General features: G+C 38.8%; 1 protein-coding gene across 5 annotated transcripts in view; it reads right to left on the bottom strand.

The window, feature by feature from the left end:
- The window catches only part of RECK (reversion inducing cysteine rich protein with kazal motifs), an 87,379-nt gene that overhangs the window by 49,137 nt on the left and 11,380 nt on the right, over nt 1–26,862 (bottom strand). Inside the window, exons 3-6 of one of the 5 annotated variants that reach the window (XM_049896683.1) lie at nt 25,687–25,761; nt 24,752–24,788; nt 22,132–22,217; nt 19,987–20,034 (exon numbers count right to left, since the gene is read on the bottom strand). In XM_049896683.1, coding sequence (XP_049752640.1) covers nt 19,987–20,034; nt 22,132–22,217; nt 24,752–24,788; nt 25,687–25,761 — 246 coding nt within the window. Of the gene's footprint in view, nt 1–1,082; nt 1,299–18,751; nt 19,853–19,986; nt 20,035–22,131; nt 22,218–24,751; nt 24,789–25,686; nt 25,762–26,862 lie in introns of those variants that run through there. The other 4 variants (XM_049896685.1, XM_049896686.1, XM_049896684.1 and 1 more) reach the window with 4 other exon arrangements.

Here is a 26,862-nt window from a genome sequence, read left to right as displayed (position 1 = left end):
GAGTTGGAAAAGGGATCATGACTCTTCTGTCAGTTGCAGAAATTCCCTCCACAATATGTGAACCTTTGCTTGAACCAAAAGCTAAGCCTTTAACATTTCCAGTGGCAGGAAGTTCTCTTTCTTCTGGAACATTCTATGCCATTTTGAACACAGGTAGGGTTCTTGTACTGAAATATCAACTCAGTACCTGACTCCTCTTTTAATCCCCTTCAGGAAGCAATTATTTCAAAACTCTCTACTCTGTTTTACCCTTTCATGGAGCTTACACTTTCATTCAGTCAAGGTTCAAGGGTCACTTCAAGGTTGACTTTGGGCATGATATCACTCCTTATCTTTAGTTTTGTATTCCTAGCCACCTCTGAGATATGGGTCCCTACATTTAAAAAGACCTAACTCTCAATATGTTTCAAGTAATTTTTTTTTTTAACCTTAGGCTATTTAACACCTCCCTCCCAACATACATGTTATTGTTACTGTGTATTTTAACCCTTTTATAACCTCACAATACATCATTTTTGTTTTATACAACCTGTATGGGTGTTTTAATTTATCCACTTTGTATTTGCATAATTTCTTTTTGCAACTCAAATGACTTTCTGCCTGAAATAGATCTTTTACAACTTCTTTTACAGAAAGATTTCAAGAAAAGGTTCAGTACTGGCAATTCTCTGTGTTTATTACCTAGAAATGTCTTAATTTTGTCCTCTTTCTTGAAAAATATTTTTCCTGGATATAGAATTTTAGGTTGATAATCATTTTCATTCAAAACAGTTTAAGTATCATTCCAATGTCTTCTGGCTTTTCTATTGCTACCGAGAAATCAGCTGTTGATCTAATGGTTATTCCTGTCAGTAATGTATTTTTTTCTGACCACTTTTAAGATCTTTGGTTATGATATATATCTATAACATGTGAATATTTTTAAAAATCCTGTTGAGAATTTGTGGGGCTTCTTTAAACATTGCCTCTGTCCCAACTCACTCTTCTTCTAGTACTCCAATTAGAAGATTTCTTCATTCTATCCATGTCTATTGTCTCAGTCTCCTAGGGCTGACATAACAAAATACCACAAAGCGGGTTACCTTTAAAGAATAGAAATTTCTTGTCTCACAGTTCTGGAGGCTAGAAGTCCATATCAGGGCACTGGTTGTGTTGACTTCTAAGGGCTTGAAGAGGGGAACTGTCCCATGCTCCTCTCCTAGTTGCTGGTGGCTGCCAGCAACCCATGACATTCCTTTATTGCTTACAGATGCATCTGTGTCCATCATCACATGGTGTCTGTCTTCCCTGTGTATCTTCTTTTATAAAACACCACACAGAAGGGATAAGAATTATAATATGTCCTACTCCAGTGTGACCTCATTTGACTTAATTTCTAACAAAAGAAAAACTGTATTTACAAACGAGGTCACATTCACAAGTACAGGGGTTAGGACTTCAACTTATCTTTTCAGGAGACAAAATTCAATCCATAACATTTCCCAAACTCTTCATTAGCCTCATGTCCTCTGCGCTGCTTCTCCATCTAATTTTCTATATAATTTCTTCAGGTCTGTCTTCCAGTTAACTAGCTTTCTTCACTGTCATCTAATATACTATACCACCCATCTACTTTATTTTTAAGTATTATACTTTTCTGGAAATTCTCTTTAGTTCAATTACATCTTGATTTATTTTTGTGATTTCCCTATCTACGTTGACATTTCATTGCTCTGTCCAGTGTTCTCGTCTTGGATTGATATATGATATTATTGATTTTCTAACCAAAGAACTCCCTTTAGTATTTCTTGTAGTTTTGCTTTGGTTTTTACAAATTCCCTAAACTTCTGTTTATCTGGAAATGATCTAATTCTACCTTCATATTTTTATATATATATTTTTTTCAATTTTTATTGAGCTTCAAGTGAACATTTACAAATCAAGTCAGTCACATATACGTTTATATACACCTTACTCCATACTCCCAATTGCTCTCCCCCTAATGAGTCAGCCCCTTCCAGTCTCTCCTTTCGTGACAATTTTGCCAGCTTCCAACCCTCTCTATCCTCCTATCCCCCCTCCAGACAGGAGATGCCAACACAGTCTCAAGTGTCCACCTGATACAAGTAGCTCACTCTGCATCAGCATCTGTCTCCTACCCACTGTCCAGTCCCTTTCATGTCTGACGAGTTGTCTTCGGGAATGGTTCCTGTCCTGGGCCAACAGAAGGTTTGGGGACCATGACCGCCGGGATTCCTCTAGGCTCAGTCATACCATTAAGTATGGTCTTTTTGTGAGAATTTGGGGTCTGCATCCCACTGATCTCCTGCTCCCTCAGGGGTTCTCTGTTGTGCTCCCTGTCAGGGCAGTCACCGGTTGTGGCCGGGCACCAACTAGTTCTTCTGGTCTCAGGATGATGTAAGTCTCCGGTTCATGTGGCCCTTTCTGTCTCTTGGGCTCATAGTTATCGTGTGACCTTGGTGTTCTTCATTCTCCTTTGATCCAGGTGGGTTGAGACCAATTGATGCATCTTAGATGGCCGCTTGTTAGCATTTAAGACCCCAGACGCCACACTTCAAAGTGGGATGCAGAATGTTTTCATAATAGAATTATTTTGCCAATTGACTTAGAAGTCCCCTTAAACCATGGTCCCCAAACCCCTGCCCTTGCTCCGCTGACCTTTGAAGCATTCAGTTTATCCCGGAAACTTCTTTGCTTTTGGTCCGGTCCAGTCCAGTTGAGCTGACCTTCCATGTACTGAGTATTGTCCTGCCTTCACCTAAAGTAGTTCTTATCTACTAAATAATCAGTAAAAAACCCCTCTCCCACCCTCCCTCGTAACCACAAAAGTATGTGTTCTTTTCAGTTTGTACTATTTCTCAAGATCTTATAATAGTGGTCTTATACAATATTTATCCTTTTGCCTCTGACTAATTTCGCTCAGCATAATGCCTTCCAGGTTCCTCCATGTTATGAAATGTTTCACAGATTCCTCACTGTTCTTTATCGATGCGTAGTATTCCATTGTGTGAATATACCACAATTTATTTAACCATTCATTCGTTGATTGACACCTTGGTTGCTTCCAGCTTTTTGCTATTGTAAACAGAGCTGCAATAAACATGGGTGTGCATATATCTGTTCGTGTGAAGGCTCTTATTTCTCTAGGGTATATTCCGAGGAGTGGGATTTCTGGGTTGTATGGCAGTTCTATTTCTAACTGTTTAAGATAACGCCAGATAGATTTCCAAAGTGGTTGTACCATTTTACATTCCCACCAGCAGTGTATAAGAGTTCCAATCTCTCTGCAGCCTCTCCAACATTTATTATTTTGTGTTTTTTGGATTAATGCCAGCCTTACTAGAGTGAGATGGAATCTCATCGTAGTTTTAATTTGCATTTCTCTAATGGCTAATGATCGAGAGCATTTTCTCATGTATCTGTTAGCTGCCTGAATATCTTCTTTAGTGAAGTGTGTGTTCATATCCTTTGCCCACTTCTTGATTGGGTTGTTTTGTCTTTTTGTGGTTGAGTTTAAACAGAATCATATAGATTTTAGAGATCAGGTGCTGGTCGGAGATGTCATAGCTGAAAGTTCTTTCCCAGTCTGTAGGTGGTCTTTTTACTCTTTTGGTGAAGTCTTTAGATGAGCATAGATGTTTGATTTTTAGGAGCTCCCAGTTATCTGGTTTCTCTTCGTCATTTTTGGTAATGTTTTATATTCTGGTTATGCCTTGTATTAGGGCTCCTAACATTGTCCCTATTTTTTCTTCCATGATCTTTATCGTTTTAGTCTTTATGTTTAGGTCTTTGATCCACTTGGAGTTAGTTTTTGTGCATGGTGTGAGGTATGGGTCCTGTTTCATTTTTTTGCAAATGGATATCCAGTTATGCCAGCACCATTTGTTAAAAAGACTATCTTTTCCCCAATAAACTGACACTGGGCCTTTGTCAAATATCAGCTGCTCATTTGTGGATGGGTTTATATCTGGGTTCTCAATTCTGTTCCATTGGTCTATGTGCCTGTTGTTGTACCAGTACCAGGCTGTTTTGACTACTGTCGCTGTATAATAGGTTCTGAAATCAGGTAGAGTGAAGCCTCCCACTTTCTTCTTCTTTTTCAGTAATGCTTTACTTATCCGAGGCTTCTTTCCCTTCCATATGAAGTCGGTGATTTGTTTCTCCATCACATTAAAAAATGTCATTGGAATTTGGATCGGACTTGCATTGTACATATAGATGGCTTTTGGTAGACTAGACATTTTTACTATGTTAAGTCTTCCTATCCATGAGCAAGGTATGTTTTTCCACTTAAGTAGGCCCTTTTTAGTTTCTTGTAGTAGTACTTTGTAGTTTTCTTTGTATAGGTCTTTTACATCTTTGGTAAGATTTATTCCTAAGTATTTCATCTTCTTGGGGGCTACTGTGAATGGTATTGATTTGGTGATTTCCTCGTCGATGTTCTTTTTGTTGATGAAGAGGAATCCAAGTGATTTTTGTATGTTTATCTTATAACCTGAGAGTCTGCCAAACTCTTCTATTAGTTTCAGTCGTCTTCTGGAGGACTCCTTAGGGTTTTCTGTGTATAAGATCATGTCATCTGCAAATAGAGATAATTTTACTTCTTCCTTGCCAATCCAGATGCCCTTTATTTCTTTGTCTAGCCTAATTGCTCTGGCTAGGACATCTAACACAATGTTGAATAAGAGCAGTGACAAAGGGCATCCTTGTCTGGTTCCCGTTCTCAAGGGAAATGCTTTCAGGCTCTCTCCATTTAGAGTGATGTTGGCTGTTGGCTTTGTATAGATGCCCTTTATTATGTTGAGGAATTTTCCTTCAATTCCTATTTTGCTGAGACTTCTTTTTATCATAAATGGGTGTTAGACTTTGTCAAATGCCTTTTCTGCATCAATTGATAAGATCATGTGGTTTCTGTCTTTTGTTTTATTTATATGGTGGATTACATTAATGGTTTTTCTAATATTAAACCAGCCTTGCATACCTGGTATAAATCCCACTTGGTCATGGTGGATTATTTTTTTGATATGTTGTTGAATTCTATTGGCTAGAATTTTGTTGAGGATTTTTACATCTATGTTTATGAGGGATATAGGTCTGTAATTTTCTTTTTTTGTAATGTCTTTACCTGGTTTTGGTATCAGGGATATGCTGGCTTCATAGAATGAGTTAGGTAGTATTCCATCATTCTCTATGCTTTGAAATACCTTTAGTAGTAGTGGTGTTAACACTTCTCTGAAAGTTTGGTAGAACTCTGCAGTAAAGCCATTCGGGCCAGGGCTTTATTCTGTTGGGAGTTTTTTGATTACCGTTTCAATCTCTTTTTTTGTTATGGGTCTATTTAGTTGTTCTACTTCTGATTGTGTTAGTTTAGGTAGGTAGTGTTTTTCCAGGAATTCATCCATTTCTTCTAGGTTTGCAAATTTGTTAGAGTACAATTTTTCGTAATAATCTGATATGATTCTTTTAATTTCAGTTGGGTCTGTTGTGATGTGGCCCATCTCGTTTCTTATTCGGGTTATTTGTTTCCTTTCCTGTATTTCTTTAGTCAGTCTGGCCAATGGTTTATGAATTTTGTTAATTCTTTTCAAAGAACCAGCTTTTGGCTTTGTTAATTCTTTCAATTGTTTTCCTGTTCTGTAATTCATTTTTTTTTTTAATTCATTTAGTTCAGCTCTAATTTTTATTCTTTGTTTTCTTCTGGTGACTGATGGATTCTTTTGTTGCTCACTTTCTATTTGTTCAAATTGTAGGGACAGTTCTCTGATTTTGGCTCTTTCTTTTTTTTTAATAACTTTTATTAAGCTTCAAGTGAACGTTTACAAATCCAATCAGTCTGTCACATATAAGTTTACATATATCTCACTCCCTACTCCCACTTGCTCTCCCCCTCTTGAGTCAGCCCTTTCAGTCTCTCCTTTCTTGACAATTTTGCCGGCTTCCCTCTCTCTCTATCCTCCCATCCCCCCTCCAGACAAGAGTTGCCAACACAATCTCAAGTGTCCACCTGATATAATTAGCTCACTCTTCATCAGCGTCTCTCTCCCACCTGCTGACCAGTCCCCTTCATATCTGATGAGTTGTCTTCGGGGATGGTTCCTGTCCTGTGTCAACAGAAGGTCTGAGGAGCATGGCCGCCGGGATTCCTCTAGTCTCAGTCAGACCATTAAGTTTGGTCTTTTTATGAGAATTTGGGGTCTGCATCCCACTGATCTCCTGCTCCCTCAGGGGTCCTCTGCTGTGCTCCCTGTCAGGGCAGTCATCGATTGTGGCCGGGCACCAACTAGTTCTTCTGGTCTCAGGATGATGTAGGTCTCTGGTTCATGTGGCCCTTTCTGTCTCCTGGGCTCTTAGTTGTCGTGTAGCCTTGGTGTTTTTCATTTTCCTTTGCTCCAGGTGGGTTGAGACCAATTGCTGCATCTTAGATGGCCGCTTGTTAGCATTTAAGACCCCAGACGCCACATTTCAAAGTGGGATGCAGAATCATTTCATAATAGAATTATTTTGCCAATTGACTTAGAAGTCCCCGCAAACCATGTTCCCCAGACCCCCGCGCTTGCTCCGCTGACCTTTGAAGCATTCATTTTATCCCGGAAACTTCTTTGCTTTTGGTCCAGTCCAATTGACCTCACCTTCCATGTATTGAATGTTGTCTTTCCCTTCACCTAAAGCAGTTCTTATCTACTGATTAATCAATAAAAAACCCTCTCCCACCCCCCCTCCCTCCCCCCCTCGTAACCACAAAAGTATGTGTTCTTCTCAGGTTTACTATTTCTCAAGATCTTATAATAGTGGTCTTATACAATATTTGTCCTTTTGCCTCTGACTAATTTCGCTCAGCATAATGCCTTCCAGGTTCCTCCATGTTATGAAATGTTTCACAGATTCGTCACTGTTCTTTATCGATGCGTACTATTCCATTGTGTGAATATACCACAATTTATTTACCCATTCATCCGTTGATGGACACCTTGGTTGCTTCCAACTTTTTGCTATTGTAAACTGAGCTGCAATAAACATGGGTGTGCATATATCTGTTTGTATGAAGGCTCTTGTATCTCTAGGGTATATTCCTAGGAGTGGGATTTCTGGGTTGTATGGTAGTTCTATTTCTAACTGTTTAAGATAACGCCAGATAGATTTCCAAAGTGGTTCTACCATTTTACATTCCCACCAGCAGTGTATGAGAGTTCCAATCTCTCCGCAGCCTCTCCAACATTTATTATTTGGTGTTTTTTGGATTAATGCCAGCCTTGCTGGTGTGAGATGGAATCTCATCGTAGTTTTAATTTGCATTTCTCTAATGGCTAATGATCGAGAGCATTTTCTCATGTATCTGTTAGCTGCCTGAATATCTTCTTTAGTGAAATGTGTGTTCATATCCTTTGCCCACTTTTTGATTGGGTTGTTTGTCTTTTTGTGGTTGAGTTTTGACAGAATCATGTAGATTGTAGAGATCAGGCGCTGGTCGGAGATGTCATAGCTGAAAATTCTTTCCCAGTCTGTAGGTGGTCTTTTTACTCTATTGGTGAAGTCTTTAGATGAGCATAGGTGTTTGATTTTTAGGAGCTCCCAGTTATCGGGTTTCTCTTCATCATTTTTGGTAATGTTTTGTATTCTGTTTATACCTTGTATTAGGGCTCCTAGGGTTTTCCCAATTTTTTCTTCCATGATCTTCATCGTTTTAGTCTTTATGTTTAGGTCTTTGATCCACTTGGAGTTAGTTTTTGTGCATGGTGTGAGGTATGGGTCCTGTTTCATTTTTTTGCAAATGGATATCCAGTTATGCCAGCACCATTTGTTAAAAAGGCTATCTTTTCCCCAGTTAATTGACACTGGTCCTTTGTCAAATATCAGCTGCTCATACGTGGATGGATCTATGTCTGGGTTCTCAATTCTGTTCCATTGGTCTATGTGTCTGTTGTTGTACCAATACCAGGCTGTTTTGACTACTGTGGCTGTATAATAGGTTCTGAAGTCAGGTAAGGTGAGGCCTCCCACTTTCTTCTTCTTTTTCAGTAGTGCTTTGCTTATCCGGGGCTTCTTTCCCTTCCATATGAAATTGGTGATTTGTTTCTCTATCCCCTTAAAATATGACATTGGAATTTGGATCGGAAGCGCGTTAAATGTATAGATGGCTTTTGGTAGAATAGACATTTTTACTATGTTAAGTCTTCCTATCCATGAGCAAGGTATGTTTTTCCACTTAAGTATGTCCTTTTGAATGTCTTGTAGTAGAGCTTTGTAGTTTTCTTTGTATAGGTCTTTTACATCCTTGGTAAGATTTATTCCTAAGTATCTTATCTTCTTGGGGGCTACTGTGAATGGTATTGATTTGGTTATTTCCTCTTCGGTGTTCTTTTTGTTGATGTAGAGGAATCCAAGTGATTTTTGTATGTTTATTTTATAACCTGAGAGTCTGCCAAACTCTTCTATTAGTTTCAGTAGTTTTCTGGAGGATTCCTTAGGGTTTTCTGTGTATATAATCATGTCATCTGCAAATAGTGATAACTTTACTTCTTCCTTGCCAATCCGGATACCTTTTATTTCTTTGTCTAGCCTAATTGCCCTGGCTAAGACTTCCAACACGATGTTGAATAAGAGCGGTGATAAAGGGCATCCTTGTCTGGTTCCCGTTCTCAAGGGGAATGCTTTCAGGTTCTCTCCATTTAGAGTGATATTGGCTGTTGGCTTTGCATAGATGCCCTTTATTATGTTGAGGAATTTTCCTTCAATTCCTATTTTGCTGAGACTTCTTTTTATCATAAATGGGTGTTAGACTTTGTCAAATGCCTTTTCTGCATCAATTGATAAGATCATGTGGTTTCTGTCTTTTGTTTTATTTATATGGTGGATTACATTAATGGTTTTTCTAATATTAAACCAGCCTTGCATACCTGGTATAAATCCCACTTGGTCATGGTGGATTATTTTTTTGATATGTTGTTGAATTCTATTGGCTAGAATTTTGTTGAGGATTTTTACATCTATGTTTATGAGGGATATAGGTCTGTAATTTTCTTTTTTTGTAATGTCTTTACCTGGTTTTGGCATCAGGGATATGCTGGCTTCATAGAATGAGTTAGGTAGTATTCCATCATTCTCTATGCTTTGAAATACCTTTAGTAGTAGTGGTGTTAACACTTCTCTGAAAGTTTGGTAGAACTCTGCAGTAAAGCCATTCGGGCCAGGGCTTTATTCTGTTGGGAGTTTTTTGATTACCGTTTCAATCTCTTTTTTTGTTATGGGTCTATTTAGTTGTTCTACTTCTGAATGTGTTAGTTTAGGTAGGTAGTGTTTTTCCAGGAATTCATCCATTTCTTCTAGGTTTGCAAATTTGTTAGAGTACAATTTTTCGTAGTAATCTGATATAATTCTTTTAATTTCAGTTGCGTCTGTTGTGATGTGGCCCATCTCATTTCTTATTCGGGTTGTTTCCTTTCCTGTATTTCTTTAGTCAGTCTGGCCAATGGTTTATGAATTTTGTTAATTCTTTTCAAAGAACCAGCTTTTGGCTTTGTTAATTCTTTCAATTGTTTTCCTGTTCTGTAATTCATTTTTTTTTTTTAATTCATTTAGTTCAGCTCTAATTTTTATTATTTGTTTTCTTCTGGTGCCTGATGGATTCTTTTGTTGCTCACTTTCTATTTGTTCAAATTGTAGGGACAGTTCTCTGATTTTGGCTCTTTCTTCTTTTTGTATGCGTGCACTGATTGATATACATTGGCCTCTGAGCACTGCTTTTGCTGTGTCCCAGAGGTTTTGATAGGAAGTATTTTCATTCTCGTTGCTTTCTATGAATTTCTTTATTCCCTCCTTAATGTCTTCTATAACCCAGTCTTTTTTCAGCAGGGTATTGTTCAGTTTCCAAGTATTTGATTTCTTTTCCCTAATTTTTCTCTTATTGATTTCCACTTTTATGGCCTTGTGGTCTGAGAAGATGCTTTGTAATATTTCGATGTTTTGGATTCTGCAAAGGTTTGTTTTATGACCTAATATGTGGTCTATTCTAGAGAATGTTCCATGTGCACTAGAAAAAAAAAGTATACTTTGCAGCAGTTGGGTGGAGAGTTCTGTATAAGTCAATGAGGTCAAGTTGGTTGATTGTAGTAATTAGGTCTTCCGTGTCTCTATTGAGCTTCTTATTGGATGTCCTGTCCTTCTCTGAAAGTGGTGTGTTGAAGTCTCCTACTATAATTGTGGAGGTGTCTATCTCACTTTTCAGTTGTTAAAATTTGTTTTATGTCTCTTGCAGCCCTGTCACTGGGTGAATAAATATTTAATATGGTTATATCTTCCTGGTCAATTGTCCCTTTTATCATTACGTAGTGTCCTTCTTTATCCTTTATGGTGGATTTAACTTTAAAGTCTATTTTGTCAGAAATTAATATTGCTACTCCTGCTTTTTTGCTTATTGTTTGCTTGATATATTTTTTTTCCATCCTTTGAGTTTTAGTTTGTTTGTGTCTCTAAGTCTAAGGTGTGTCTCTTGTAGGCAGCATATAGACGGATCGTGTTTCTTTATCCAGTCTGAGACTCTCTGTCTCTTTACTGGTGCATTTAGTCCATTTATATTCAGCGTAATTATAGATAAGTATGTGTTTAGTGTTGTCATTCTGATGCTTTTTTATGTGTGTTGTTGACAATTTCATTTTTCCACGTACTTTTTTGTGCTGAGACGTCTTCCTTTGTAAATTGTGTGTTCCTCATTTTCATAGTATTTGACTTTATGTTTGCTGAGTCGTTACGTTTTTCTTGGTTTTTATTTTGAGTTATGGAGTTTTTATACCTCTTTGTGGTTACCTTAATATTTACCCCTATTTTTCTAAGTAAAAACCTAACTTGTACTGTCCTATATTGCCTTGTATCCCTCTCCATATGGCAGTTTTATGCCACCTGTATTTAGTCCCTCTTTTTGATTGATGTGATCTTCTACATATTGACTTCAATGATTCCCTGTTTTGAGCGTTTTTTTTTTTTTTTTAATTAATCTTAATTTGTTTTTGTGATTTCCCTATTTGAGTTGATATCAGGCTGCTCTGTTCTGTGACCTTGTGTTGTGCTGGTATCTGATATTATTGGTTTTCTGAGCAAACAATTTCCTTTAGTATTTCTTGTAGCTTTGGTTTGGTTTTTGCAAATTCTCTAAGCTTGTGTTTATCTATAAAAGTATCTTAATTTCGCCTTCATATTTCAGAGAGAGTTTTGCTGGATAAATGATCCTTGGCTGGCAGTTTTTCTCCTTCAGTGCTCTGTATATGTCATCCCATTGCCTTCTTGCCTGCGTGGTTTCTGCTGAGTAGTCAGTCTGAACTTATTCTTATTGATTCTCCCTTGTAGGAGACCTTTGTTTTATCCCTGGCTGCTTTTAAAATTTTCTCTTTATCTTTGGTTTTGGCAAGTTTGATGATAATATGTCTTGGTGTTTTTCTTTTTGGATCAATCTTAAATGGGGTTCGGTGAGCATCTTGGATAGATATCCTTTCGTCTTTCATGAAGTCAGGGAAGTTTTCTGCCAGCAGATCTTCAACTATTCTCTCTGTGTTTTCTGTTATCCCTCCCTGTTCTGGGACTCCAATCACACGCAAGTTATCCTTCTTGATAGAGTCCCACACGATTCTTAGGGTTTCTTCATTTTTTAAAATTCTTTTGATTTTTTTTTCAGCTATATTGGTGTTAATTCCCTGGTCCTCCAGATTCCCCACTCTGCATTCTAATTGCTCGAGTCTGCTCCTCTGACTTCCTATTGCATTGTCTAATTCTGTAATTTTATTGTTAATCTTTTGGATTTCTGAATGCTGTCTATGGATTCTTGCAACTTATTAATTTTTCCACTATGTTCTTGAATAATCTTTTTGAGTTCTTCAACTGCTTTATCAGTGTGTTCCTTGGTTTTTTCTGTAGCTTGCCTTATTTCATTTCTGAGGTCATCCCTGATGTCTTGAAGCATTCTGTAAATTAGTTTTTTATATTCTGTATCTGGCAATTCCAGGATTATAGCTTCAATTGGGAAAGATTTTGATTCTTTAGTTTGGGGGATTGTAGAAGCAGTCATGGTCTGCTTCTTTATGTGGTTTGATATCGACTGCTGTCTCCGAGCCATCACTAAGATATTGTAGTGATTTATTCTATATTTGCTCACTGAGTCTTATCTTGTTTTGTTTTCTTTCAATATACGTAGATGGGCTACTAGATTGCGTTGTCTTGATTGTTATAGCCCTTGACTCACTTACGACCTATTACCAGCGGGTTTGGCCTGTTACCAGATATATATGCCTGAGTCCATTCACTATTATTGAGTAGAATCTGATTTTGGGTCATCCAGTGTGTGATGCAGACTGTCACCTATCCACCTAGAGAAGTAGTGGTGATAGTTGTGTGTACCAGATTTTAGTAGCAGCTGGGGTTCACACTCCAGGGAGGGCAGGATGTTGAGAGGCTTCCCCCTCTGCAGCTGTACCTTAGGCCCCCAATGCAAGTACCTCTACAGTTTGGTAGATGTCACCCTCCTTAGACCCCTAAGGCAGGAGGCTAGGTGGTCTGGGGGGAGCTTCAGCCCTCAGTTCCCTGTTGTGGGTCAGTGAGGGCTCTGTTGAATACGCAGAGATATCAGACCTGGGAAACTTGTCTTTCCAGTAAATCAACTAAAACAATTGCAGTCAGATCCCTATCAGAAATGCCTTTGCATTATAATAGCCACCTTGTTCCCTGTAGGGATCACATATGCTTGGCTGGAGCTGGTTCTGTGTTTTTAGTCCAATTGGGGAAGGATTTTTGGTCCCTGGGTTTTTTGTGGTTGCTTCTCTCAGGCCAGAAGAATGGGTTAGGAAAAGACCAAAAAAAGAAAAGGAAAAGAAAAACCGCGGAGCAGTTCTCCCTCTGGAAATTCCAATGTTAATGAAGCCGCCTGGGAAGGGGAGGGGAGGGTTCAGAAAAACAGGAGAGAGTAGCACCCCGGAATATAGACAAAGTTACTTATCTTGCTTGGGATGACTGTTTTATCCGAGATTCCCGAGGGGTGCATGGACTGTGTGAGCTGGCTGGGTAGAGATTGCCCCCGAGGGTCAGGCCCACCTCCCGTCCCGTGCTTGCACTGTCTTAGAAGCTGCGGTCAGTTCCTCCACTCCCAGTCCAAAGCCCAGCGTCAAGGTTCCCCGGCTGGGACGCTGCACTCCTGGCTCCAAAAACAGTCGCTGCCTCCCGGTGACTTCTCCTCCTGTCAGCCACGTCGCTGCGCTGCCTGCGTGCACTGGCTGGGCTTTCCCCGAGGTCAGTTCAGGGGGCTGGGGCTGCGCCCCGTGTTTGCACCGTCACAGGATGTCGTGCTCAGCTCCCCTGCTTGCCCAGTCCAAAGCCCCGTGCCAAGGTTCCCCGGCTGGGACGCCACACTCCTGGCTCCAAAACCAGTCGCTGCCTCCCGGCAACTTCTCCTCCCGCCAGCCGCGTGGCCGCGCCGCCTACGCTGACCGGTTGGGCCCCCCCGAGGTCAGTTCGGGGGGAAGGGTTGCGCCCCATGTTTGCGCCATCATAGGATGCCGTGCTCAGCTCCCCTGCACCCAGTCCAAAGCCTGGTGCCAAGGTTTCCTGACCGGGACGCTGGCTCCAGGCTCCGAAAACAGTTGCTGCTTCCCCGTGGTTGTTCGTTCTCAGTCTCTGTCACTCAGGTCAACTCTTTAAATCTGTGTTTGTTGGTCAGGGTTCGTAGATTGTCATGTATGTGATCAATTCACTTGTTTTTCTGAGTCTTTGTTGCAAGAGGGATCCAAGGTAGCATCTACCTAGTCAGCCATCTCAGCCCTGCCCTACCACCTTCATATTAGAGAGACAGTTTGCTGGATATATGATTCTTGGCTGGCAATTTTTGTCCTTCAGTGCTTTAGGTAAGTCATCCCACTGCCTTCTTGCCTGCATTTCTGCCAAGCAGTCCGAGCTTATTGTTATCGACTCTCCTTTGTAGGTGACTTTTCATTTATCCCTAGCTGCTCTTAAAATTCTCTCTTTATCTTTGGTTTTGGCAAGTTTGATTATAACATGTGTTGGTGACTTTCTTTTAAAATCTACCTTATGTGGAGTTCGATGAGTATCCTGGATAGATATCTTCTCATCTTTCATGATATCAGGGAAGTTTTCTGCCAACAAATCTTCAACAATTTTCTCTGTATTTTCTGTTACCCCTCCCTGTTCTGGTACTCCAATCACTCATAGGTTATTTCTCTTGATAGAGTCCCACATGATTCTTACGGTTTCTTCATTTTTTTTAATTCTTTTATATGATTTGTCCTCAAGTATATTGGTGGCAAGTGCTTTATCTTCAATCTCACAAATTCTGCCTTCCACTTCCTCAATTCTGCTCCTCTGACTTTCTATCGAGTTGTCTAATTCTGTAATTTTATTGTTAATCTTCTGAATTTCTGATTGCTGTCTCTCTATGGATTCTTGCAGCTTATTCAATTTTTCACTATGTACTTGAATAACCTTTTTAATTTCTTCAACTGCTTTATCTGTGTATTCCTTGGCCTGTTCTGCATATTGCCTGACGTCCTTCCTGATGTCTTGAAGAGTTCTGTATATTAATCGTTTGTATTCTGCATCTGGTAATTCCAGGAAGGTACCTTCGTCCAGAAGATCCCTTCATTGCTTGTTTTGAGAGCCTGTTGAAGCGATCATGGTCTGCTTCTTTATGTGATTTGGTACTGACTGTTGTCTCCAAGCAATCTATAAGTTATTGTATTAGTTTGTTTGCTTACTGTATCCTAGCTTCCTTTGTTTTGTTTTGATATGCCCAAATAGGTTGCTTGAGTGAGCTACCTTGATTATTTTTACCTTGAAGCTCTAATGTCCTGTCACCAGTTGGCTAGAGCTGTTACCAGGTATATGAGCCTAGAAGTCCATTCACTTTTCTTGTATGGATTCAGCTCAGGTGTCCAGGTAGCTGGTCATCAAGTGTGTGGTACAGGCTCTGTCCTACAGTCTTGGGGGGCAGGGGTGATTGGTGTAGGTACCGGTATCTGGTTGCAGCAGGGGGTCACGCTCTAAACAAGGCAGGGGGCTGACAACTCTCCCAAGCATCTGTGAGGAAGCGCATCCCTGTTCCCTAGAGTGCACAGGTGGGTGGGTTCTGCAGCTGGACCTTGGGCACCCAGTGCTTTTGGCTGTAAGGACTGGGAGGTACCAGTTATCCTTGGACCCCAGTCACTGGTGGCTGGGTGACCTGAGTGGTGGCACCAGTCCCTAGGTCCCTGATGTGGGTAGGCGAGGACCCTGTTTAATAGGCAAAGTGGTGTGAAACATCAAACACCTACCTATCCACCGCACAGCTGAAATAGTTGCAGTCTGCCAACAAGGGCCTATTCTCCTGAAACAGGCCCACACAGGTCCATGCAGGGGAGAAAGGTATTCAAATTTCACAGACCGTTTATGCCTGGACAAGAGCCACTTCCGTCCTGAGCTCCCCAGGTTACTGGAGCTGGCATTTTATCTTTTCCCCAACTGTGAATTTATTCCTTCTCCAAGGCTGGGAGAATAGCTCAGAGCATGCAACAGGACTTATCTCAGGCTCAGGGAAATTGACAGCCACTGAAGCCAGCTTTGGGGCAGGGGGCACAGTAAAATACATGCAAGCATTTAGCTTTTGCCAAGAGTGCTGTTCTTCTCTGGGTCTGGTGGTGTGAGTAGGCCTTGTGGCTGGATGCTTCTCCCTGAAGAAACTGCTGCTGAACACTACCACCAGCCCGCCACAGCCGCTCCTGGGAATGATGCCTGAGGGTTCCCAGCAATTCAGGTCCAGCAACTCCTCTCCACTTCTGAACTGTCTCTCCCTCCCCTTGCCACTCAGTCCGTTTTCTAACTTTGCCTTTGATTCTAGTTCAGGGCTTCTAGCTTGTCGTAAATGTAATCTTTTCACTTGTTTTTTCGGGTCTTTGTTGGAAGAGGGTTCACTGGAAGCATCTGACCACTCTGCCATCTCAGCCCCACCTCTCCTCTTTAGTTCTTTTTCAAATATGCTTGCTCTTTATTCATACTTCCAAGATTATTTTATTTTTTAGGCATATTAAACACGAAATGTATGAAGATTGGTTCCTCTAGAGAGGATTTGTGTTTTCTTTTCTCAGGTACCTGAGGGCCACCGTCATTTCAGAACAACTTCAAATAAATTCTCAGCTTGAGGTTTTACGAACACTTGTTTAGTATGAATTTGGGCTGAAAACTCAAATGAAAGGCAGCTTATAGATATGAATTCTCAATGGAGGCAACATTAAGGTTTGGGAAAACAATTTCCCTGGCAGTCCTCTGGAGCATGTGAAGGTGAGTTTATTTCTTGATCACCCAAATACTGAGGGTGGACACCCTTTGGGAATCCATATTTATTGGTGGGAAAAGGAGGGAACTCCAATCAGATTTCACCTTTACTCGGGACCTAGGATTTGTCCCCTGACCTCTGAGCCCATGAAGCTACAAAGCTAGGAGAATTGACCAGTAAATTCCCTCAAGGCTAATGCCTCCTTTTGTGCTTTGCTTACATCTCCGGATTCCTGCTTTCACTTAGTTTTCGACTTGAACATTTTTTTTCTTTCCAACAAATTAATCCAACATTCTAATTGTTTCCATAAGGAGAGTTGGTCCAGGTACCAAATCTGCCTTATTGCCAGAAAGTTTCAAACAATACCTTCAAGCTTAGGAGAACAGTAAATGCACCCCAGGAAACTAGGCTTAATAGCTTAGAACTGTTTCTTCTCTCTCTCTGAATATATCATCCTCTTCTGTATGGTCACTATGAGATGGAATCAACTCGACGACAATGGGTTTGATTTTTCTGGTTTGTATTCAGTTCAACATAACAAATTCTGTTGCTGGATTACGCCTTCAAATCTCTAATTTATTCTTTAATACTTGACTCTATTACTATCATTCTAGTTCTGGGCATTATCTCTTTTAAGCTAAGCTGGGGGGGTTGGGGGAGCTAAAATGTAGTCTGCACACAACTAGGAATTTAAGCTTTCTAAAATATTGGGCTTGTTATTTGTTATGTTGGTCTCCCATTACAGAATCTTCATCATCTTCCTCTACTTAATGATGGGTTGAGTCCCAAAATGTTATCTTTCCAGGATCTGATCCCACTTTGCCTATCCAAGCACAGATTCTCAGTTCTAAACAGGACAATCATCTCTTTGCCCTCTGCAAAAACCCATGTGCATTTCTGCTAACATACCTTTGATCCAGAGTCTTCTTACCCACATCTTACCAATCCTTTCATGCCTCTCTCTTTTGCAAAATTTTCCCTGATAACTCTCAACATGCCCCTTCTGCTGTCTGATTTCCCTGAGCCCTTGTATGTACAGCATATATTTTAATTATCCTGACTCAATAAATAAAATTCTTTAGTACTTTAAAGAATTTAAATTTAGTATTTAAATCAGTATTAAAAATTTAGTATTGAATTTTTTTAGTATTTAGTAAAATACTTTAGTTAAGCTATATGTAGCTTAATCAGAATTCTAAGCTAGGTCTGACTCCAAAGTTTGTGTTCTTTCTACTACATAATTCTTGTTGTTGTTAGGTGCTGTCAAGTTGGTACCAACTCACAGTGACCCTATGTACAACAAAACAAAACAATGCCCCCTCCTACACCATCCTCAAAATTGTTGCTATGTTTCGGCCTATTGTTGCAGCCACTGTGTCAATCCATCTCGTTGAGGGTCTTCTTCTTTTTTGTTGACCCTCTACTTTACTAAGCATGATGTCCTTCTCCAGGCACTGGTGCCTCCTGATAACATGTCCAAAGTACATGAGATGAAGTTTCACCATCCTTGCCTCTAAGGAACATTCTGGCTGTGCTTCCTCCAAGACAGATTTGTTTGTTCTTCTGGCAGTCCATGGTATATTCAATATTCTTCTCAGCACCATAGTTCAAAGGCATCTATTCTTCTTTGATTTTCCTTATTCCTCATATAAAACTATCTCAGTATTCAATGAATATTTATTAATTTGCATAACAAAGAACCCAGACCCCATAAATCAAGTAAAACAATGCTTTACATCTAATTGGTTTATCTTAGCTTGGTTGGAAAGAAACAGAATCTTAAATGGCATTAAAAACTTTAAACTTTATTTGTTTAAATAAATTTCTTAGGAAATTCCCTCAAAAGAGACTCAGAAGCAGCTTAACAGTAAAGATAAACATTAGCTCCTCCAAATTTAATTGCTCATTCTCTGAATCTCCAATTAAACTACACAAAACGATCCTTCAGGGTAAATGCTAACCCCTAAAATTGTAAGCCTAAAAGAACTGCTTTACACAAACAGAAGTTTACCCTAGGGACCACTCCAGTGTTAAGAGAAGTTATTAAAAGCTTGGTTTTCCAAATTATTCTGACGTTCATAATTAATCAATCCAGTTATAACAGGCTGCATTACACCAAACTTACCCAGTTAACCTTCTAACAAATAGCCAGTATCTCTAGACTAGGCTTCAACAATCATGATGGTAACTGTTATTTGGGTTTTATAATGCAGAACCTCTTTCTGTACTTGCCTCTCTTTTTTATTTCTAAATAACATATAAGAAATGAAATTAAGTCTTGAATTATCTTGAATAATTTGTGGGATAGTTTTTAACATAAAAATAAAAGAACTCTCTTGACATGTAGATATTTGGAAATGGTTGTTTAATCCTAGACCAAATAAAGGAAGACAAACTGGGAAAAGTAAACTACTCTTAGTATTTCCATCATAGGACAGTTTTTGTCTCTCTTACCTTTCCTGTCCCGTCCTTCATCAACACATACTGGCAGACTTCCTAGGGCAATGGAGAAATCCAGACAAGAGAAGGAAGCACACTAAAATAATGGAGGACAGGCTACATGAGATGGACAGTGTCAGACATCATGTGGGAGAAAAGAAGGGATTATCACAGTTAGCCACTTTGTTCAAGAGAAACTACAACTGGTCATTTCAACGCTAAAGAGATAAGAAAAAAAAGAAAGATTTTTTACTTCTTTATAGCAAGGCTCCTTTCAATAAGAAAAGAAGAGAGTTGTAGTTAATTTGAAAACTTGTCTTCAAAGAAGCAGATATAACTTAGCAAAAAGTACAAAGGGACAAAAGATAAATAAGATTCTCCAGTTCAAAAATGTTAATAAAGAGATATAATTAACAGGCTTTGGGAAAAGAAAAAAATCAGAACTATAATCTAGAAGTAGTTAAGAGAATTGTTCTGTATTTCTTCTCCAAGAGAATACAATGAATTCCAATGCTTGTATACAAAAATGATGAATGAGGCATATGCCCTTAAGTATCCTTAATTACTTGGCCTTACACACTATGAAAAACATTAATACTGCCACATTGTACAATGGGGTTCTAGAAACTGAATAATGTAGTCCCAACGATGAGCTTTTTCATATCAGGGACAATCTTCTGCACATATATACATGGTGTGAAACACCTCCTCTACCTGTACCCTAGTATCTCTCCCATCTAGATATCACAGTGTCTGAAATCCCACCACTGGGAGTTAAGACCTTCAGGTTTATCACAGCCTGGCAATTTAGTATTTTTTTTCAAATGTAAGATGCTAGGAAAGTCTAAAGCTATTCACAGTAGATTTTGTTTTTCTGATAACTTTTCTCCATAATAAAGGTAGTTTATAAAAACAGACACCCGGATGGGTCAAGGGATATATAAAAGGGGCAAAAAGAAAAGCTTTATCAATTTCACAACCTTGGGTACAACCAGTCACTTTTATGTAGAAACATTATAGGTTAAGTCTTCTGTACATGAGATTTAAGCATTTCTTTAAAATTAATACTTAATTTCAACAAAGTCATAATATTTCCAAACAAGGTAAATGACATTTTTGTCAAGGCTAAATTTTCTATAAGGAAAAAGGCATTCTGTGTAAGAATGAATTCATTTTTAAAATTTAAGTCATTTTATAAATTCAGATAACATTTGAATTGTCTATCAAAACTTATCAAATAAAATGCATACCTCGTGTTCTTTTCTGCAAACTTTGGAAATATCATTCTTTGAAGATGCCTAAAAACCAACAAATTTCTCCATTAATGTACTGCACAGAGCATTCAAAACAGGACAAAAAAGAACACAAATGAATAAACCTGGTATAGGGTTTATTTCATCAAGGAAAACCTTTTGCTCAAATGTTTAAAAGTTCATAAAATACAACAAGTTTCATGCAATTTCTTTAAGACAAACATTACCCCCAGGACCTACACAATATGTTAGAACTTCATTCTAATTCTTATGGCTTTAATCTCACATAATAAAATGGTCCTTTTGTTATTTCAGAAACCAGCTGACTTTGAAGAAAATGTAAATCAGAGGGTCTTTTTTAGTTGAATCCCACTCTGCAACGAATTTTCTTGTGAAGCTTTGCCAGGGCACTTATATTTTGCTTTTTCTTTAACCCTTCATATTCTAAGCTCTCACACTGAATTTACTGAACTTCTCAGAAAAATGCCACATATAATGGAGGGAGAAACTAAAAAGGTAGAGGTTACTATGCCAAGCAATTAACAAAAGTTATTTTAATGTAATTCTCTTAGTAAGTTTGTGAAGACGTTATTATTCTCCCTGCAGATGAGGAAACAGATACTCAGAGAAATAGCAAGTTATTTACCACATTTAAGTATGTACTTTCTATACACAAAAAGTGAAAATAAATCCACATAGTGGTGGCTATTCTTCCACATGACATCAGGCCCCATCTAGAAACATAGTTTGAGAGCCATGGGCTCTAGCCTTGTTCCTTTCCCTCCTGTTCTATCACCTAGGTCCGTGCAATTTAGAACAGGCCTACTGATAAGGAAAGGAGGGCATGACACAGAATGGGCAGGCCATTTGTTTCTGTCTCACTAGACTCGTGACAGTTCATATCCTTCACAACTCAGCTTTATTCCAATGCCTGGAGGAAAGCAACAGTTAGTTATGCTATGTGCTGCCCAAAGAATGTTGCTCAGGCTGTAGTACAGTGGTTTGTGTGAAAGTGAAGGTGATACCATGCCTCATACACTCCTGTCCAGAGGCCAGTGCCTAGAAAAAGAAACCAAGAGGAGGCTTTCCAGCTGCAGTTTCAGGCCTATCTAAACAATCATCTCTTTATTTTTTATTACTGTACTTTAGATAAAGGTTTATAGAACAAACTAGCTTCTTATTAAACAATTAGTACACATATCATTTTGTGACCTTGGTTACCAAGCCCATGGCATGTCAATACTCTCCCTTCTCTACCTTGGGTTCCCTATTACCAGCTTTCCTGTCCCCTTCTGCCTTCTAGTCCTTGCCCCTGGGCTGGTGTGCCCCTTTAGTCTCATTCTGTTTTATGGGCCTGTCTAATCTTTGGCTGAAGGGTGAATCTCAGGAGTGACTTTATTACTGAGCTAAGAGGGTGTCTGGGGGCCATACCCTCAGGGTTTCTCCAGTTTCTGTCAGGCCAGTAAGTCTGGTCTTTTTTTTAACAATCATTTCTAATTTTCCACTCAGGTCCACTCCCATCACTTGCGGTCTGAGGCACCAGAAGGTCTGTTTTCCCACAGAACTCTGAGGAGCCACTATCAAAATATACATGGTGAGTAAGAACTCAGGAGCCTAACCTGAACTGGACTAGAGATATATCAAATCAACAAAGAGAAGTCATCAATCACTGCAGGAGTCATGGTCATCTCAGGAACAGAGAAGGGATATGAGAACATGGTCAGGGTAAATTCATGATAAAAGAGAGAGGGGAGGATGAAAACAAAACACGCCAACTATGTCGCTGCTCTCATCTAGGCATATCCTAAACTTACATGATCACTTGGAGTCACTGTGCATAGACTCAGCATGACCACAGGCAAAGTACGAAACGTCTTGATTCCTATAATATTCTTTCTTTGCATGGCAAAGAGAAGGATAGATAAAGAAATAAAGAGAGAAGGCTGACAGTCTTATGTGCAGTAGCCATAACTGAAAAAGCAGCAAGTCTAAAAGGAAACGATCTGTCCAAGAAATGCTAAATTTGCAGCTTTTGTGGGTCACCTCTCCAAAGCTATGAGGTAGGCAAGGCCCAGGACACATGCACAGCTACAATCCCACTGGCACTCCACTCTCCTTAAGAGCCTGACTGCCCAGTGTTACCTGCTTGCATGCCTGTCGACACTCCGAGGCAATAGCCAGTTCACAGCAGCCTAAGCCAACCCAGCTGTCAGACTTCTTAAACACACCTTAAAAACAAAATGTCCAAATATGGTTGGTCATAAGTACTGACAAACACAAACAGCATGCAAAATTGGTTCATGGATTCTACTAGAAGTCAAAGTAGGTGTCCACAGAATAACTAGGTCAGGTAGCAGGGGCTCAAAATTAGTAAGCCCTTCCCCCTACCTTTATATCCAACATGATCAGGCTCCTCAGAGTCCTTCACAATATGATTATCAGGTCCCTTGCTTTTTCTCTCATTCCCATACCTACCCTAGACTCTGTTTAGGTCATTCTCACTTCTGGGTAGATAGTGCCTTCATCAAAGGACACACAAGGTAAGGAAAGCATGAGAGATGCCTTCCTCAACTTCAGAGTGAATCAGAGGCAAAGATTCCAATTTAACTTAACAAGCAAACCAACAAACAGAAACAAATTACTGTATTCCAAATATTAGATACCTAGAATAGAGTAAAACCCATGATATTGTTTTAAAACTGATACTTAGTAAACAGACAGGAATATCTTCTGTGAGCCAACCTTGGCTTTGATGGGTATACTTGATCATGGGGCAAGATGACTATTCTGGTTCAATTTATGCACAGCAGCAGTCTCTCCAACCAAATTACTGTGATACTGAGAGATGACAAAATTATAAAAGTGTTCTAATGTATTTTTTAGATCCTTTTTGTAGTCATAAATGTCAGTGAAAGACTCTAGGTTAAAATTAGGAGATATAAGTAATAATTATAAAAAGAGAAAAGACTTAAGCTTGCAGAGATGTTACAAATTTCTCCTTACCTCTTTTTAAAAATGCTTTACACTGTTTCCATAAAATACATGGATCTGCAGATCCACACCTAAACTAAATTAGATTGTTATTTACATATGAAAAATGTCAGGGATTCTCAGTGCAATAGGTAACACAGTTCTCCAAACAAAACTAGGACTTATTATAACAACAGAAGTATTTTGCTAAAAAAAAAAAAAAAAAAAATCAAACGGCACAGAGAAAGCTCTCAAAATATAACTATAAACTACTCCAAAGTTGATACAGATATAAACCACCCCAATTGTAAAAACTGGCTAAAAATACTGCGTAGTATAAACTGCTGTATTCCTATGTGTTTTAAGCGTACAAAGGGCAACAAGCTCCCTTCTAACTCCACTCCCCAATATTGTTGTGTGCCTAGTATAGTTTCCTCTAAATCTTTACTGCTTGCTATTCAGAATCCTTCACATTTTCAAAAAAATTTTGAATGGAATCAACATAGGTCATAAACTCAGTGAACGTTTTTACCATAGTTCAGCATACTGCTGGTTCCATATATTCACTGGCCTCTTAGAAAGTATTATCCAACAAGCACTGACATTTACTGAGGCCCTACTATGTGCTAGGCACTCTAGTAGGTACTAGTAGGCTATGAAATGGATTAAATATATGATCTACCCAATTATGGAGATTAGATTTTGCCAAGAACAGTGTGTGTGTGTGATTCCAGGACAACAGGAAGAGAGATAACCAGGAGAACAGACAAGAAGGTGGGTAATTCCAGGAAGGCAAACAGTCCAATTTGTTTGAAATGCAAACTTCAAAACAGTGTGACAAGTCCTTAGAATTCAGAGACACATAACATATACTCCTTTTTTCAAGGTACTGGCTTTAACCAGGGATGGCAGATGACCTTCAGTGTCAGGCTAGGGAGTTTGGGCGTTTAGTCCAACGGAAGTAGATATTCACTGAAAGATTCTTTCTGAAGGGTGTAGGGAGGACAGATATGACCTGTTGAATCGCCAGTTATAAGATTATTATATCATCTATTCCAAGACTGTAATAATAAAGGCTTGAACTAGAAATAGAGAGGACAGATGCAAAGTTTTACAAAAGGAAAGTCAATGGAGCTAGAAAAAAACAGTAATCAAAGATAACTTGAGTGTTTTCAGTCTAGTGTCATTCACAGAAGAAGCAGTTAAAGATGAGTATGATTCTGGATTTGTACTTTGGATGTCACCTGGATGCAGAGTTCCAGGTAGAGATGTCTGGAAGTCAAGAACAATGATTTGGATTTAATAATTACCTTCTCGGGGTGATTAGTTAACTGTTTTAGGGAGGGATGAGATTACCAGGGTAAGTATGGAGAGAGAAGAGAAGAGGACAAGGCACACAGAAATAACCACAGTCCTTATGGGGCTAAGAGGAGAAATGAAAGTGATAACAAGGTGATGAGGCCAAGGCAGAGTCACAAGGAAGTAGTGGTCAATAGTACAAGTATGGCAGGAAAGTAAAAAAGGATAAGTCCTAATAAAAAACCATAGGATCTAGGAAACAAGAGATCCTGGTCATCTCTCAAAGAGCAGTTTCAATAGAATGGTATAGCACAAAGTTAAGGGCTGAGTGAATGAGAATAAATTGCACATCTGAAAATTTGGGTGGTGAAAGGAAGGAGAGAATAGAAACTTAAGGGTATATATCGGGTTACAGGAACTATGACACTGATTTTGTAGTCACAAAATAAGTTTTTAAAAATAAAGTGCTAAATGTTAAACTTTTATTGCTTACCTGGCAAAGACGAATTCATACAACTCCAAATTTCAACCTAAAATAGCAATCACCAAAAACTTTTATGTAGATAACCAGTTCCTAAATATGACAATTAACTTCTCTAGAAATTATATATATAGCTTATTTGATTATGGCTGTTTTAATACAGTCTATGTTCTAGGACTATATACACACTGTCTAGTTTTTCAGGGAAGAAAAAAACTGAGATGTAAAAATATAGCTTGTTCTTTTTCTACTTCCCATCTTTGAGTGCTAAGGAGACTCTAGTTACTCAGAACGGTCCTTGGAAGCACAGTTTCCAAGCACATAGACAAAATCATCAGAACTGTTTGATCATCAGCTTCCTCCTCCTCCCCCGCCCCCGCTCACACAATGCAACTCAACACATCTAAAGAGGCTCTCTTCATGAAAGCTCATGAGGCTATCCCAAACACTGAGGATAGACAGCCCAAGCATTAGAGCCATCTTAAGTTATGTGGTTGAGACCAGCAAGCAATGTGCCTACAGTATACAGAAAAATGAGAATATAAGAGTAATGAGAAGTCACACCTTTCCTTTATCCCAAATTCAACTTTTCAAATTCAAAATAAATATAAGATTTAGTCACTACGGTTTTCATAAAATTGGTCAAAATACAACAATAAATAAAATTTCAAGTTCCAAATAAAATATCATAATGAAATTTAAAGCCTGGAATACATTTAAGACTGTTTTTGAACCAGTATCACAGAATAGACAATAAAGATAAAAAAAAAACAATATTCTATCTAGCAATTTGTGTGAAGATCTTGTTAAATTTATCCAGTTAAATCTAACATTTTACTTTGACCACAAGCCCCCATAACATTTAAAATTTTGCTAAATCTAAAAGTAACTTATTAGGTGGCTTTGTTTAAACAAAAGCTTCCATAGTTAAGCTAAATAAGACCTACCATTGTTTCAGGACAATAATCTGGAGCTCTCTGCAACAGATGTTTTAGACGGGATTCACTTTTTGAGGAGAAAATCTATTTCACACAAAAAGAAAAAAAAAGTTTTTGCAGCTTTTTTTTTTCGTTTCATAAGAAATGAGAAGAGGTAAGACGACTTATCCTCTAGCTATATCAATTCTCTACAGAACATTATCCAACTTCCTTTTTATAAATGGAAAACCTTTGGATAGTATTTAAATTTTAGCTGATGTAACATTTTTTTAAGGTTGGTTAGTTTGACAAATAATCAACAAAGTTCAAATACAGCAGGTCTAAGACCCTTTTCTAATGACCAAAAAAGGACTTGTTAGAGGACTGAGAGAGAAGAAAACAGAAAAATAAGGAAAAAAGATAAATTTATTCTAAACTGTTCTATGAATTGCTTTTAGCCATCTGATTACAAGGAAAATTGACTATACCCTTGATACTGGTGAAGAACAAATTTGTGAACAGCATTACGGCACATAACTTCTCCAAAAAACAGAGACAACGCTATTTTTGATAGATGCTTAGGAACTGACAAGGTTCACTTACCAGGCTAAATGGCACACTTTCAAACAGGACTTTAATTAATGAAGTTACAATTTGGTGCCTCAGTAAATTATAAACCATTACATGTATCAGACAGACCTTCATAGTTACCTGTGAATAGTCAAGACTGTAAAATTCATGAATGCTAAGGGCAATGAAAAAGGATTTATCTCCAGTTTATTTAGTAGACACTCTTCTCCAAAACCACCAACCACAATTAAGAATTGAAAAGAGCTATAACGTCACCATTTTGCAACCAGACAAAATACCATATATGAGAAAGACTTGGCCAAAACAAAAAGTTTTACCTGAATCTAATCAAGCCTCTGGGTCTAATAAGGTAGTTACTAGCCATGTGTAGCTATTTAAATTTAAATAATTAAAATGAAATAAAATTAAAAATTCAGCTCCTCAGCCTCTTTAGCTACATTTCAATAGGCACATGTGGCTAGTGGCTACTGGGTAGTACCCCATTGTCCTCAAATCGATTCCAACTCATAGCAACCCGGAGGACAGAGTAGAACTGCCCCGTAGGGTTTCCAAGGAGCGGCTAGTGGATTTGAACTGCAAACCTTTTGGTTAGCAGCCAAACTCTTAACCACTATG

Source organism: Elephas maximus, chromosome 9 (assembly GCF_024166365.1).
Source record: "Elephas maximus indicus isolate mEleMax1 chromosome 9, mEleMax1 primary haplotype, whole genome shotgun sequence".
Classification (NCBI taxonomy): domain Eukaryota; kingdom Metazoa; phylum Chordata; class Mammalia; order Proboscidea; family Elephantidae; genus Elephas; species Elephas maximus.
The sequence above is the reverse complement of the archived record's forward strand: the minus strand, read 5'-3'. Positions and strand labels throughout refer to the sequence as shown.